Source organism: Gymnodraco acuticeps, unplaced genomic scaffold (assembly GCF_902827175.1).
Source record: "Gymnodraco acuticeps unplaced genomic scaffold, fGymAcu1.1, whole genome shotgun sequence".
Taxonomy (NCBI): Eukaryota; Metazoa; Chordata; class Actinopteri; order Perciformes; family Bathydraconidae; genus Gymnodraco; species Gymnodraco acuticeps.
In genome coordinates, this window is record NW_022990233.1 from 416,903 (window position 1) to 432,492 (window position 15,590).

Genomic DNA, 15,590 nt, shown 5'->3' on the forward strand with positions numbered 1-15,590 from the left:
GGAGGAGGAACAGTAGAAAGATGAAGACACAGCTCACTGAAGAGGAAGGATGTGGTTTTTCTGAGGAGGTACTTGCTCTGCTGACTGAGCGCTTTCATGTAATGTACCAGAGAAGTCACGTGACTCCATGCTCTGCTGGGTCCCTATATAAAGTACCAGCCTATACTTCACTGTGGCCCATAATTACAGTGCATCGAGTCATACTTCAAGGATTCAAAAGCTTTATTGTACAACAAGATGGGTGGTTCTGTAGCCCCCCCTCCAAAAGTAGAATCTATGATAATGCAACTTGTGATTCATAATGAAGACTAACAACAAGTAAAAACAATAAAAGAACAAGAAAGCCAATTACAAGAAGTATACAAGAAAATAAACATGTAAACAGACGTGAAACATAACATTACAATTACTAAAGACATGTTTAAGACCCTTTAATGTACACTTGTTATTTAAGTCTGTATTTATTTTAGGATTGCCTGCCGCACTAAAGAGCTTCGGTCTAACCAAATCATGGGACCCTGATGGTAACAGTACACTTTGATACAGGCAGAAACCCAACCAGTAAGGCAGCATAAATAATGTATGTATTACCCCAAACTGCATCTAAACTTATACTTCTGCTGCCCCACTACAATTCAGAGGTACATCGTGTAATAGTACTCCACTACATAACATTTGTTTAATCCCTTTAGTTGCTTTGCAGGTTTTGGATGAATGATGTGAAATATAATCAAGTCTTAAATCAGACTTTAGTTCCACCTGGAGTAAATCCACAAGCTACCCTGCAGTATACAAAGTCCTTCAAACTAGCTGCACCTTTACCAGCTTTGAGAACACTTTCATGATCAATCATTATAAAACATATCATATATATTATTCTGAAATGGACCAATCTGCACAATGACTACTTTTACTGTCGCTACTTTAAGTATATTTGGATGCTAATACTTTTGCACTTTTACTTGAGTAACATTTTGAGACTTTTACTGTAACAGAGTATTCCTACACTCTTGTACTTCTACTTTTACTCAAGTACAAGATCTGAGTACTTCACCCACCTCTACTTAGTTACTTTCCATCACTGCTTAATTACTTGAGTAAAGAATCCACTGCACCTGTGCTATCTTCTATATATTTTGGGATGTATACTGATCTGAACGTGAGCTAGCTGCAGACTTCCTCACCTGTGTACATTGCTCACTTTATCCTATGTGTTTGTGTGTGTTCACTTTTAGCTCTCAGTTGCCTTGTCTAACTTGCTTCACACTTCCAAGAAGTCTCGTGACGCAGCTATTTCCCGTATTCAGTCCTCCCCCGCTCGTGCTCAGCCGGGCCAGTAGCGCCGTCGCTCTGCTTCTACTTGTATACAAAATAATACGAAGTTATATGAAATTAAATCTACATTCCTGTCGAGTTATGGACCTGCGGTAAAAGAGATTCTCCACGGTGTTTGTCCAGGTAAGTGTCGGTAAAATATGTCTGAATGTCAGCCTGTGGGAAGAGGAGATTAATATCAGACTGCGGTGGGCGTTTTGTGGTGGGAACTAAAGCGAAACCAGTGATAAAACAGTAAAAAATGAGTGTAGATTAAGTACTTTAATACGTCAACTTTATCGGTAAACAAGTCAGTGTTCAGGTTGATTTGAGGTTTTAAATTCGAGTTTATTCTTAGTATGAGTGCGACAGGGAAGTCAACAGGCTGCCAAACAAGTGTCGCAGAAATATGCAGGATATGCCAAAGTTTTTTTAACTGTCTGTAGACCTATTCATTCTGTATTTATCCACAAACTACATTTACAATAAAGAAAAACGTATATCCTTGTTTTTCTGTGGGTTGAATCCAATTCAGTGACTTCCAAAATGTTATTTATCATGCATTTAACTTTTCTTATGACAACCTTAAATGACCTGTGTCTCACTCTCAGTAAAACCAAATCAACATAATGTCAATAACTTTATTTTAACATTCACAACCAGTGTATGGGTTGTTTAAAATGTTATAGCCTATTTGGCGTTAAAAAAACATTACTTCTGATACAAATGATCAGATCATCAAAGTGTCCTGCTTACCTCTTGATAAGGTTTCGTTTTATCTAATGTGATGAGAAAACCACATCTGAAACTCCAACCCCCCCCCTCTCCCAAATATGATTCTTCCTCAACTTAATACAAAGACCTGTCAGCTATTTGGACAATGTTATCTTTGTCAGAAAGTAGTTCTGATGTCCTTAGCAAAGTGTAAAGATAAGCCTGTTTATTATTTAAAGCCTCTAATCAAATTTGTTGTGATTTGTCCTCCATTTTATTGTGTTTGGACTCCGAAGCTGCATAGTTTGATATCATGTAGGTGGAAAAACACGTCTAAAGTAATTTGGGTGACCCTTTTAAAGTGATTAGATCAAGGGTCAGTATTATGTAGCACAGTATGGATTGATTATCATTTTCAAACTCTTAAATTATGCGCAAATTACTCTTATTTATACAATAGATTGATGGATAACATACTGTAGGTACAGAACACCTTGCTGTTCTTTTCAAATATGACTTGACCAAAATTGGATCCCCTGGACATTTTAGGAAATGGTTGTTTTCTAATTTGAAGCACTTAAATGATGCACAAATGGCTCTTATTTACATACACAAAAACATTATTTTATGGATGAAATAAGTGCAGAAAACGATGCTGTTCTTATAAATATGACCTGACTCAATGATCCCAATTTAAGGTGACGTTGTTAGCGAAATCACAACATTGGATCCTCTTATTGCTGGACATTTTTAGGAAATAGATGGATTGTTTTTCTATTTTTAACCACTTTAATTAAGCACATATGGCTCCTATTTACACACCAGGCAACATTATTGGTTGATGGATGAAATATGTACAGAAAATAGACCCAGCACCCGAGTGAAGGCCATGTGTTTAGCTAAATCAGAAAGATGTGTCCTCTTTTCCCTGGACATTTTAAGAAACGTAAGACTCAGGCCGCTCTACATTATCAGTTGGTTCAACCCTTATCAGATCAAGTTAAATGTTTTCAGCCACAGAGGTTTACTGAAGGCTTTATTATTAACTAGCATGTTTTATTGTATATCTTATTGTATAAGTAACATGTAATATCAGCTAAAAAAACCCATATTCACTGTTTTGTAGCAAGTCATTTTAAAACATTGATAGGAAACATGCACTTCATCACCATTTTCAACTGAGACTATAGAGACCTTAGGGAATGTAGGGATTTAGGGATATTTAAGGCATTTAAAAGTTAGGTTTAATTATAAATGTGTGGGCCAAGAGTCAAAGATAGACTAAATTGGCTGTTAGACGTTTGACAGCGAGTTTTTAAAGCTCGGTTGGATGCTACTCAATCGGAAGCTGTTGGTACCTGCTCATGTGGATATGTATTGTAAATTGTAAATCCCTGTAAGGATGCTGTAAAATGTCCTTTTTGTTGTTCTGTTTATGTTTTTATGTTTCATGTGGAACCTACCTGAGCAGGTCTCCCTTGAAAAAGAGATCAATGATCTCAATGGGATTCACCTGGATAAATAAAGGTTTGAAATTGAATGAGATTGTTTTCCTTGCAGGTGTCCTCAGATGGATTGACTTAAAGCTGTAAGATGATGGAGGGCACTGGGCTGAGAGGAAGATGGGACAGAAAAGCTCCTGTTGGCACAATACTGCTCCCAATGGTGAGAACAACTTGAAGTGACTCACTTTGTAATGGCATGAACCCATGGAAAAACGCCTTTCTTTGTAAATTCATTGCACATTCTCTGTTTCAGTGCATGTTCCTCACCGCTTTCACATTGGTCTCAGAGGCCAAGACGTGTCCAGCTGGGGATTATGACAATGACAACGGGGTCTGTTGCAACAAATGCCTTCCAGGTACTGCATTTCTGCACGCTGCACATGATTCACAGGAGCATCCTCATTATTGGAAATACCCCACTGACGGCCCTCCTTTTGTAACGTCAAATCCATTCTACAAAGTCTAAAAGACGCTCCTTTTCAGGTTCACATTTGTATTTATTGTTTACTGTGACATGTCTCCATGCTTTAATGTTCTTTATTTTTCTCATACTGCCTGTGCTGCACTACTAATACATCATATGGCCTCTTTAACAGCATGTAGTGGAATAATAGACAAGTGAGTTGACAGAAGGATAATGAACAACAATGTTGGTAATCGATTTAATACAGAAACACTTTTTTGGGAAAACTATGAGAATGAAGAGAGGTGATTGAAGATGAGAAATGATTGTATATGTGTGTGTAAATGTATGTAGGAATAACTTGCATAATGATTTAAAGGACAATCATTGATCAAGTAAGGGGTGGGAGTTAATAAGCATTTGCTTCCTCCTGCTCCCTTTCCGACACATATGAATTATTATTATTATTAATATGAAGACTTTTTTTGTTGAATATATAAACATTATCATGAATGTGATAAATACTGTATTTTAACAGTACGGTATTCTGTTTTTCACATGTTTTTTTAAGCTGTTCGAAATAAAGATTGAAATGAAATTAGTGCGGCAGAAAAAAATGCAGTTTCAGACTCTTAAATATGAAGAATTCCTGCTTCGTATAACATCATATTTAACTAAATACTATTATAAAGTAGGGATGAACTGATTGTATTTTTCTCAGCCGATGCCGACAACAATGTATTTAGTTATTTATTCCTCTTTAGTGGCAGGGAAACACACCACACTGACTTTGAATGAGCACAAATACCTTAAGAATAACTGGCACAACATGCAAGAAAATGAAATACTCAATGAGAGGATGCATTTGTGCTTTTTGTTGTCCGCCATAATCCTTTGTTATTCATCATTTTTTTTAAATTATAATAGGCTATATGTAATGGCATTAAATTGGCATGTATTTAATTAAGCAATCATACACGAGAGGCCGTTCTATAACGTCATTATTGGTACGACAGTACTGCGGCAGGACCGAGGCGCTTGCGCCGAGGTCCGTACGCCTGTACTGCAGTTTGCTTTTCAGGCCAAGGGTATACCGTTTTTCTCAGACGCGGAGGGATACTGACTTGTTGTGAAAAGGCACGTTCTATTTGACCGTTCTTTGATCGTGGAATCAAATACGCCTATTGACCAATCAGAGAGCTTGCTCACACCTATGTGTTATAGAATTATGCATACGACAAGCTTCTAGTTTATGCATTCATAGGTTGCATCCTTCATTTAAAGACTTTGAGAAACCAAAATGTTTCATTATTTTCTAACATGTTATTCACCAAATGATTGAATTGAATGGATTGTTAGTTGAAGACCTACTCTGTGTTTCTTTCATGTTTTCCAGGTTTTAAGCTTGTAGAAAAGTGTCATTTTAATAATACAAGGAGTATCTGCGAGCAATGTCCCAAAAGACAGTACACCGACCAGGAGAACTACTCCCACAACTGCAGGAGCTGCAGAATCTGCAAAGGTACAGCCACATTCTAATAACAATAAAACAAATACAGAAAACAGAGAGCATTATGAACCGTCAGAATAATGATGTGGGGGAAGGGGTTTAACATTTCTGAACTGGTATCGCCTCCGGGGTTTACACTATTGATTTCTTTAATTATTTAATAGCAAAACATGTATTTTCTCGCTTTATTTGTGTGTTAATTATTTAGTGTTAGTTGTAGTAGTTGTTTATGCTTTTATTTTGTAGGCAGCTTGAGGCACGGTGGGATTTGGGTATATATTGGTAGACAGGTGGAGGAGTAATTGTGCAGAGAAGGATGTACATAAATTAAATAAACGTTAAATGTTCTTTCCTGGACATTTTTACATTGCATTACATGTCACTTGTTAGATGCTTTTATCCAAAGAGACTTAAAAACATTCAGTTCGGTCCGCACTATGCCACTGAGCCACAGCCTCCTCCACACATTTGATGTAGTTCCTGTGCTACCTGGGCCCTCAGCGGGAGTCGCAGCTACAGTCAGTGTTGTATAAGGATATCGTTTGCTGTATTAACTTTCTTCTGTCTTTATAACTTTCCCACAGCATCAAATCACGATGTGGAGATATCCCCATGTAAAGCAGGCAGAAACACAGTTTGTCGCTGTGAGGACGGTTACTACAAGCTCAACATCGACTCGGAGAAATACGAGTGTCGCAAATGTTCATCATGTAAACCGAATGAGATTGAGAAACGGACATGTATGTATTAACATGTGACTTTGAATCATACACTCCTTTTTCTTTTGCTCATCAAGTCTAAATATCATTGTTCTTGTGCACAGGTACACCAGAGGACAACACAGTGTGTGAATGTAAAGAGAAGTACTACAAAGTCAAAGGCACATGTGAACCCTGCAAGACGTGAGTATAACAACAAGCTTTTGGTCCACACTTTGTTCCCATCCTGCAGTTTGGGTTGCTTTTATTTTGAGCTGTTGCTGGGGAAGTCGGTTTGTTGAATTGAAACTTGCGGCATACTTCCGACATTGTTAAGTTGTTCCACTTGTGTGCGTCAGAAGAGGGAAGTTACGCAGCACTGGAACTGGGTTGCTGACTTACTTTTTACTAAACAAGTGCCCATTTGTTAAAAGAAACTGCATTATTGGCTTGTGTTTCGACTGGTACACTGAGAGAGGAATATTAAAAGATAAAAAAACGATTACTTTATTTGTCATATGAACATAACTACAGCATAGTTAATGGAAATGAACATCTTGTGGTCCTATTATGCTAATTCTCAGGTTCATATCAGTATGTAGTGTCTCTACTTTAAAGAGTCCTCTCCTGCTGATGTTCAGGTGTATATCAGTATGTAGTGTCTCTACTTTAAAGAGTCCTCTCCCGCTGATGTTCAGGTGTATATCAGTATGTAGTGTCTCTACTTTAAAGAGTCCTCTCCTGCTGATGTTCAGGTGTATATCAGTATGTAGTGTCTCTACTTTAAAGAGTCCTCTCCTGCTGATGTTCAGGTGTATATCAGTATGTAGTGTCTCTACTTTAAAGAGTCCTCTCCTGCTGATGTTCAGGTGTATATCAGTATGTAGTGTCTCTACTTTAAAGAGTCCTCTCCTGCTGATGGTCAGGTGTAGGGGGGGGGGGGAGTGTGTGGGAGAACTTTTCTAGCCTTTGCAGACCATTAACATGCACAAAAATCTATATAACACACTACAGGTAAAGAAAATACATAATAGGGCCTCTTTAAGACCTCCCAAAAAGACATACAAATAGATACAAATAATGAAATAATGGTGCAAGTGATTAGCAGGAAAAATACATACATTTAAGATGGAAAAAGATGAATATGAATGAACAATGACATACTGTAATAGCTATCCTTTGATGTACTATGAGAGACATTTACTGTGTAGATGTGAAACAAAAGCTGAGATCTACAAAATCACAGACATGAACACAGTCATGAAGGAGTTACATTTGGCCAAGGTTTATTTTAGAAACTAAACTGCTTACGTTGGCATTTGAAAAGGGGAATTAGTAGTTGGAATACAAAATGGAGAACTTGTAAAAAGCACTTCGATAGTGCCTGGGAAATCTTAATAACAGAATGTGTTTTTGACTTTTGGAGTAAACTTGAGATTGACTTAAACAGATAAAAGTGGAAAAAGGAAGAAACTACGGCATCCAATAATCCTTGTTAGCGTAACCATTACTTTTCACCGATGGAGAATTATCTCTCTTTCACTTTATATACATTTCTGTGTAACTGTGTTTAAGTGTCGACTACAATCACTTGTTTAAAATGTCGTGCGTTGTGTTAATCACTTCTTCTAAAGATTTGCGACTTCCTCCTCAATGTTGAGTAACGTCCTCTTTTTGTTCTCCACAGTTGTACGCCTGAGTGCCAACACCACTGTTTGCCAATTACTACAGAAACAAAAGGTGAGCACTTGATCACAAGGCCATGAAATACTTGTGTAGTATGAAGGCATGTGGTGCAGTGGGTTGTGCGTTGGTGTTGGGATCAGGGGGTCACAGGTTCAAACCCCACTGCAGTCAGCATGTCGTTGTGTCCCTGAGACACTTCACCCCAAATTGCTCCTGTGGGGATTGCCCACAGTATTGAGTATGTAAGTCGCTTTGGATAAAAGCGTCTAACAAGTGACATGGAATGAATAATGCAGCTTCTGGTATTATTCTGTGGTTCCAGTATGATGTGTGTGATGTGTAATGAGATACAGCCGCACTGTGGTGACTGTGGGAACCCGACTCACTGACTTACATAGCCCCCTGATCCTCCTTAGCAACAGTCTGTTCTCCTTAGTAGCGGTTATTTAACAGACCTCTGGAATGTCCAAATTGACCAATCAGAATCGAGTATTCAACTAAGCCGTGCAATCAACACTTACAAAGGTGGGAACTTAAATTAACAAAAATCTGATAATTATTTTGTACTTTCTCAGTCTATATTTTGTTTGTTTGTTCACCATGTAAAGCGGACTTGGTTCCCTTGAAAGGCGCTATACAAATGTCTTTGGTACTTATCCGTGTCCAGGAGGAATTAATTCATTGACAAATTAATTTCAATGTACAGTGCTTGGAAATAATGAAATAAATATGATATTAACAAATAACTGAAGGCCGTATTGTCCCTGCTAGTTTCCATCTTTTATGATCATGAAATATGTTTTGAATTCCTTCGCATGAGATGTTTAAAGAGGACAAAAAAAGACTTGAATTTCACTTCTTATATTCCTGCTTAGCATCAAACAAGTGATTAGACCAATCTGATAGGTATCCAACTATTGTGTTGTCTTTGTTTGGTTCCTCTACAAGGATAGGCTTTTAAAAACATTTCAGCTTTTTTAACGTGTCTCCATCTTCATGTCTTTTCCCCCTCGTGTCCGTCTGAAGCTCCTGATCACAGAAATGATCATCTCATCAACATAATCGTTGCCGTTGCAGTGGGGTCACTGGTATCGATGGGGCTGGTGTTTCTCGTCACCTACATGGTCACAAAACGCTCTATCAAGAAGAAGATGCAGAAGAAAACCAGCCAGGAATCGGACCCTTGCCCGGAGTCAGGCGAGGTACAACGATCTAACCGTGGTTACTTTACTATGCAATGGTTGAGTGTAAATAAGTACTTTAGGTGCTGGACTTGTGAAGTACAAACAAATTGAGTATTTCCCTTAATTTCTGCTTTCTACTTCATCACATTTTGGAAGCCATCATTGAACTTTATACTTACAAATGACTTTGCCGATTTAGATTATTATTACAAAATGTCAATCAACATAGAAATGATGGTATGGCACCCAGCAGTATTTATAAAGCAACTTTACCAGCTGCAACATTAACATACCACAATAACACGTCCTTAACTCCCCGTCTATATTCTTACTTTCATTTGTTATATTTAAATAAATATCTTTATTTGTCTTTTTTTATTGCACATGTTTACTTTAGCTTCTTATGTTATATAAGTGTTTTTATGCAATTTTTTCAATATGTTTTTGTTCATTTTTAAATGGAGCAAATGCCACGAAACCAAATTACTTTATGCAAAAATAAAATATTGTGCTTCTTAAATCCAGTGGCATTAAGGTTAATACTATCCCTAAAAAGTGCCTAACTGCATAGTGAGCACTTTTACTTGTTAGCACTTAGATATAGAGTTTATTTCAATGCTAATATCTATGTTCTTTTATTACTAATACTTCAAAATCGAGACTTTATTTGCATTTTCAAACTGTTCTCTTGCTTCTTTTAGTTAAGTTAAACATGTGAGTACTTCACCTCTGCTGCACGTACACAAACAGTCGATAACATTACGTTTTGTTTGTGTTTCATAGCAATTCCTGACCCTCATTGAGTCTGCAGATATCCAGAGTGATAAGGCTCTTCCTCTAAGTGCTGTGAGTGACCAGGAGCCGCCCAATCTGCCCGACTGCGTCCCACTGGAAGTCAAGAGTGAGTGTTATTGTGTTTTTAGCACTTCTTGTGTGGTCATTTATTCTTTTATGATTCCTATGATGTTTTAATGTTTTCTCAAGCACTTACTTACTTAGTTCACACTGCATGCTTCTGTCCAACATACAGAAGCACAGACACCTTTTTACGCTGCTATGGACAGTCTTGCACTAATGTACATTCCTCAAAGATATTAAAGTGACTGTTATTTTGTATATATCGATTGTTGTGCTTTTATTTATGTCTTAATGTGTGCATAAATGTGTCTGTTGATTGTGTGTAGCCTATATAGGTTTATACATATTTGTATATATTTTATTATATATTTTTGTATCCGGGATTGTGGGAAACGGTATTTTCAAGTTTCAAGGCTTTTATTGTCATGTGTGCATAGCTACAGTGTAGTTATGACAATGAAAATATTAGGTCACAGGTTCCTCCAACAGTGCAACACAATAACACAATAACACAGATAAAATAGTGCAAGTAAATACAATAAAATCGAATATAATAGAAACAGATTATGATAGAAACTGTGCAAAATAGTCTATATACAGTAATTGGAATATTGATATATGTGAGTTGATGTGAGTCGATCTCTGAAAGAAAGATTGACAATACACTTTTTGACCTATTGTGCTAACTCTCACGTCCTCCTTGCAGTCCCTGAGCTGATCTACACGGTGCTGGATCTGGTTCCCGTGCTGCAGGTGAAGCAGCTGGTGCGAACCCTAGGTGTGACGGACACAGAGATCGAACAGGCGGAGGTGGACCACAGATCCTGCCGCGAGGCCCACTACCAGATGCTGAGGGTTTGGGCGGAGAAAGGGGCTCGTTCAGGAGGAGGAGGAGGAAGAGGAACAATGCTGCACTGGCCCTTGTTGCAGGAGCTGTTGGACCAACTGAGGGAGATGCACCTGGGCCGGGCCGCCGAGGAGCTGGAGACAAAGTACGGCATTCAGTAAATCTGCAACGCGTGCCAAGTGGAACATGAAGCTCATGAAACCAAGTATTGTACCCTCTAGAGCCTCAAAGCATTCGAGCTGAAACGGTGCTACCACCAGCAGCAGCAGGTTCATCACACACACCAGCTTCACTGAGCACTCTACCTCTTGCCTCACATGTGAGAGGACAAGGTCAAACTACTGAGAGACAGATGGACAAATGTGTCAGGAGGGGAGACTCATTGACTCTTTTTGCACAGATTAATTCTGCCTTAAATTTGAAAGAAAAACGTTTAGCCCTGTACATTTTTTAAAAGGTATTTTGGAGCTTTTTGGATTTTTGCGTCAAATTAGAAGATTGTTAACACTCTCGTCTTCTCGTTCTAGAAGCTAGAAGCCGTTAGCTTAGCATAAAGACTGTAAATGGGTATATTGCTAGCTTAGGTCTGCCCTATGCTAACAACATCCACCTACCAACTCCGTTAATGCTACAGGCTACAATTCTGTCTACATTTCTTTTTTATTTAATCTGATGAAAATCCAAAGGGGAAAATGTGAAAACGTGCTGTTTTTCTGAGGTTTTATTGCATAACACTGGACTACATCTGGTCTGGGAGCAGTAGCTGTCTCAATTCAAGATTCAAAGGTTTATTGTCCTAACATATACACAACTACGGTGTCGTTATGAAATGTTTGAAAATCTCGGATCACAGGTTCCTCAACAGTGCAATAACAAGACATCAGAAGAAAGTCTTATGTGGGATGAAACTGTCCCTGGGTCTGGTGGTGTTAGTCCTGATGCAGCAGACAGAACAGTTTGTGGCTGGGGTGATGGGGGTCTTTGATAACCCTGAGGGCTTTCTTCCCGAGCCGCTGGGAGTAAGGGTCCTCCATGGATGGCAGCTCCGTCCTGGTGATGTGCTGTGCAGTTTTCACCACCCTCTGTAAAGGTTACGGTTGATGGCGTTGCAACGGTCAGGATCCTCTCTATGGCGCACCTGTAGAATCTGGCACCTATAGTACTCTCTGCCACAAAGTTAAAATGTGTATTATTCAGTGATGCGTCCTAAAACCCGGAAGTAAACTCCTTCCGGTTCCCTTTGAACAGTTTGCAGGAGGCAGCTACTTGCTTTCAAGCAGAACAGGGCAAACAAACGTAGAGGAGTGTTTACGTGTTCGGTGTAATGACGTAAGACGGCCTGGACAACTTCTGTAGTCCTATTCAGCCACTTAGTAACAACCATCGTTTTTCAGACACGTAAACTCTTCAAAAATCACCAGCGGGGTCACTGCTGATGTATTTAAAGTCGTAGAACAAAACGTGATCCATCTCTTCAATGTGTCTCAAACACAGACCTTATTTGGAGCTATTTTCCAAAATCCTATTCTTTCACACACAGTGACGTCACAGCTACCCACAATGCAACGCGCGCCATATATTTTTTTATAAAGACGCCATTTTTCTGGAGGTGCAAAAATCCTGGTGATGCTAATATAAACAGCTAGCTAATGTTGCCAGGCAGAGCGCACTAGGTTTTTTTTCTGAATTAACGACCGAAGAAATCGCTGCATGTCTTCGGATTACATCTCTGGACTTGAGGGGTGTGCTCTAGGTCGTTACCAGCGTAAACTAGAGCTGTGTGGGTTGTTGGATGTACAATGTATGGAATTACGACCCTCAAAAGTGGCCTTCGGTCGATTTTGGCATCTACGTCTATCTTCTGGAAACACCAGGTGAATACCCCACTTGTCACAATAATATTATCATGCCAATGCATATATGTGGTATTTTAGAGTTGACTATATTGATTAAGGCAATCGACTATGATATTCTGTATGCACCTCGCGTGAAATGGTTGATACCGGAAGTACGGTGTCGCCCTCTGCTCAAAACCCGTATGTGTGTGAAAGAATGGAGAAATTGCATTGCTTTTTCTCGAAGGAACCGGACGTGGTAAAAATGCTAACTTACTTCCGGGTTTTAGGACGCGTCACTGCGGTTCTCTATTCCACGAAGATGTTTATCACTGCAATTACACTCCGGAAATATTTCCTGTGTTGGAGGAGCATTGTGCTGTTTCCGTTGTTTTGCTTAGATAAGCTAACAGGCTGGCTAAGCTAACAGGCTACAGCTTTGTATTCACCATCCAACCATACAAAAACTATTCTCATCTTACTCCCTGCAAGATATCCACTAAGAGTATTTCCCAAAATGTCAAACGAAGTGAGTAAACTTCTTTAAGACGTGCTGATTATCTTTTGTTGTACAGTTTGTATTTGAAAATATGAAGGCATTGTATCATGTATGATTTCATAGTGGGGTTTTTATTCTACCACATGCATTCAGGATTTGAGTGTTGACAGCGGCATTCTTTACTGAATCATAATCATGTGGCATTTTTCATTGAACAGAACTAGGTATCCATTTCTATATCACATTGTTAGGTCTATTAAGCTACTACTTCATTATTAACTTTTGTTTGTTTTTAGGGAGGGAAGTGCAAAATCAAGTGCTCAGTCTGAACCATTAAGTTAACTAGTAATGTTTTAATTTTAGTTCCTGGTCACATTGTTGAATCATTCTTCCTTAAAAGTTTTATGGGAACAAAAACAAATTTAAGGAAGTTGGTAGTTCCTACTTAGCGTGAGCCACTAGCATTCTTTTAAGCCCCATCATAGGAGCATTAAGCGTTCAACTGTGAGAGAAAACCGGACACGCCTGTCTCAGTCCGCCTCTGCAAAGTCAACTGTATCATACCAGTCACAGCATGCAGACAGATAACTCACTCCCTCAGACTGAAGACGTGTCACTCCTTTGCACTTCTACCCTGTATCAAACTGTATTATAACAGACAGAAATGTATTGATTCGAGCTGTATATGAAATATCTTTTATACATATCTGAACTTTTAATAAATGTAAAGGAAATCTGATATGTGCCATACGTTTTGTGTGTGTGTGTGTGTGTGTGTGTGTGAACTTGGGATGTGTGTGTGTGAACTTGGGATGTAAGTGTGTGTTTAACCTCAGGCATGCTGACGGTCTGCATCCCAAGATAACCTCAACACAAAGCAACTTGTTTTTCTAATCAACTTATCATGACTTAACTGTTTAACGACATTGCTTTAATATCTTTTTTTAAAGATACAGACACTCCTTAATAAAAATAACATTTAAAAAAGTTATTTTCAATTAGAAAAATGAGGCTTCTGGATGCAATTATTGTCACTAATGTCTGATATGATTGAGAGTTGTGCAAATATAATAACTTCAATACTCCAACATATTGCTGCTTCCACGTGAATGCATCACAACTTATTTACTTTTGTAAATGGAGCGTTATATATTGAATAACTTTTGTAATGAATGCTACATATTCCACTGTTTATTCTGTTTTGTATCAACCTTTATTAAGCTCGTCCACTTCCCCATCACTCTCCTCATGTTACCTGCGGTCACTGCTCTACTTTCCTTTTACTGTAGCCTACTATCAGACACCAGATTCTCAAGTTCATATCAATGCATCATTTCCAGTTGTGCAGAAAAATAAAACCCCGCTGCTTAAGACTGTTAATCATTACATGTCACTTGTTAGACGCTTTTATCCAAAGCGACTTACATACTCAGTACTGTGGTCAATCCTCACAGGAGCAATTCGGGGTGAAGTGTCTCAGGGACACAACGACATGCTGACTGCAGTGGGGTTTGAACCGGTCCGAACACCAACGCACAACCCACTGCGCCACGCCCCTCAACCTGCTTGAAACGGTTTCCTAACGTTTGCCCCGGGCTATCAATAAGTCTGATTGACGTGCAACAATAATCATATTTAAAGAAAGCCGGGCACCTCCTCCTCCTCCTCCTCCTCACTAACTGCGACACATTAACCGGCCCTGAGCGCTGATTTGTCGGCTGCAGAATCAGGTTGTTCCCGTCGGGCCAGTTGCAGAGGGCATGGTGCAGGTGAAAGGAAAAGAGAGGGAGGAACCGATCACACGGAGAGAAGGAGGAGAAAGCCAATAGAAACCAAAGATGACTGTGTGAAACAAAATGGATCCAACCAAGCCCAGGTACAGTCTATCATTTTTTTTAATTAAAGAACAATTGCTGGTGGTTTTGAGATGTGAGTGTGTAATGTTTACATGTGTTCACTTCAGGTAATCATATAATGTGATCCATTTGTTGTTGTTTTACTGAGGCTATAAAGCTACCAGGAGGCCGGTTTTTACTGACCCTTAATCAGTCTTTAAATGGTTTAAAGTGCTGCAATGTCTATATAATCTCCTCTCATCTTGAGTGTGTTACTGTGGGAAACAGACAGTGATTGTAAGCAGGTATGACACTGTGAGAAAAGCTCTCGTGTTTGATGTTGAACAGAAGTGATCCTCGCTGTGTTTGCTCGTGACTGCGTTTGCTTCCATTCTTCTAACAAACATGGATATGATCGTGAACACCAGTTCCAGCAGTGATCACACTCTCCACTTTAATAACACTCACTCCTGCTTTTCGTTTTGCAACAGCAGTGTATATAAATGTCTCTTCTCTTATGAGTAAATGGTTAAATATCTGAAGTAGCTTCCAGAGAATTGAGACACATTCTTCAGAGTAACTCAACTCTGCAGCAGGAAATACTTCAGATTGTAATGATGCTGTGGGAACTAATGTCAGATGAGTCCTGGTGTAACACTCAAACCCGCATTACTGTGTAACTTGAGCTGAAGTGTGTGAGAC

General features: G+C 39.0%; 2 protein-coding genes across 2 annotated transcripts in view; both read left to right on the forward strand.

Annotated features, from left to right (window-relative positions):
• Positions 1–1,218: 1,218 nt before the first annotated feature.
• tnfrsf1a (tumor necrosis factor receptor superfamily, member 1a) lies at positions 1,219–12,131 on the forward strand. Its single transcript, XM_034218921.1, has 10 exons — positions 1,219–1,458; positions 3,589–3,693; positions 3,787–3,889; positions 5,333–5,458; positions 6,031–6,186; positions 6,270–6,348; positions 7,832–7,884; positions 8,857–9,032; positions 9,798–9,915; positions 10,579–12,131. The coding sequence occupies exons 2-10, from the start codon at positions 3,622–3,624 to the stop codon at positions 10,878–10,880; spliced, it is 1,185 nt and encodes a 394-aa protein (XP_034074812.1). The 5' UTR covers positions 1,219–1,458; positions 3,589–3,621; the 3' UTR covers positions 10,881–12,131.
• A 2,597-nt stretch (positions 12,132–14,728) lies between these two features.
• The window catches only part of plekhg6 (pleckstrin homology domain containing, family G (with RhoGef domain) member 6), a 31,661-nt gene continuing 30,799 nt past the window's right edge, over positions 14,729–15,590 (forward strand). The window contains exon 1 of the mRNA XM_034218946.1: positions 14,729–14,929. Coding sequence (XP_034074837.1) covers positions 14,910–14,929 — 20 coding nt within the window. The 5' untranslated portion in view covers positions 14,729–14,909. The remainder of the gene's footprint in view (positions 14,930–15,590) is intronic.

Coding starts and splice junctions, on each gene's coding strand:
- tnfrsf1a (XM_034218921.1), top strand. CDS start 3,622: ATGATGGAGGGCACTGGGCTGAGAGGAAGATGGGACAGAAAAGCTCCT. Junction 3,694..3,786: donor GCACAATACTGCTCCCAATG/GTGAGAACAACT, acceptor TCTCTGTTTCAG/TGCATGTTCCTCACCGCTTT. Junction 9,033..9,797: donor CTTGCCCGGAGTCAGGCGAG/GTACAACGATCT, acceptor TGTGTTTCATAG/CAATTCCTGACCCTCATTGA.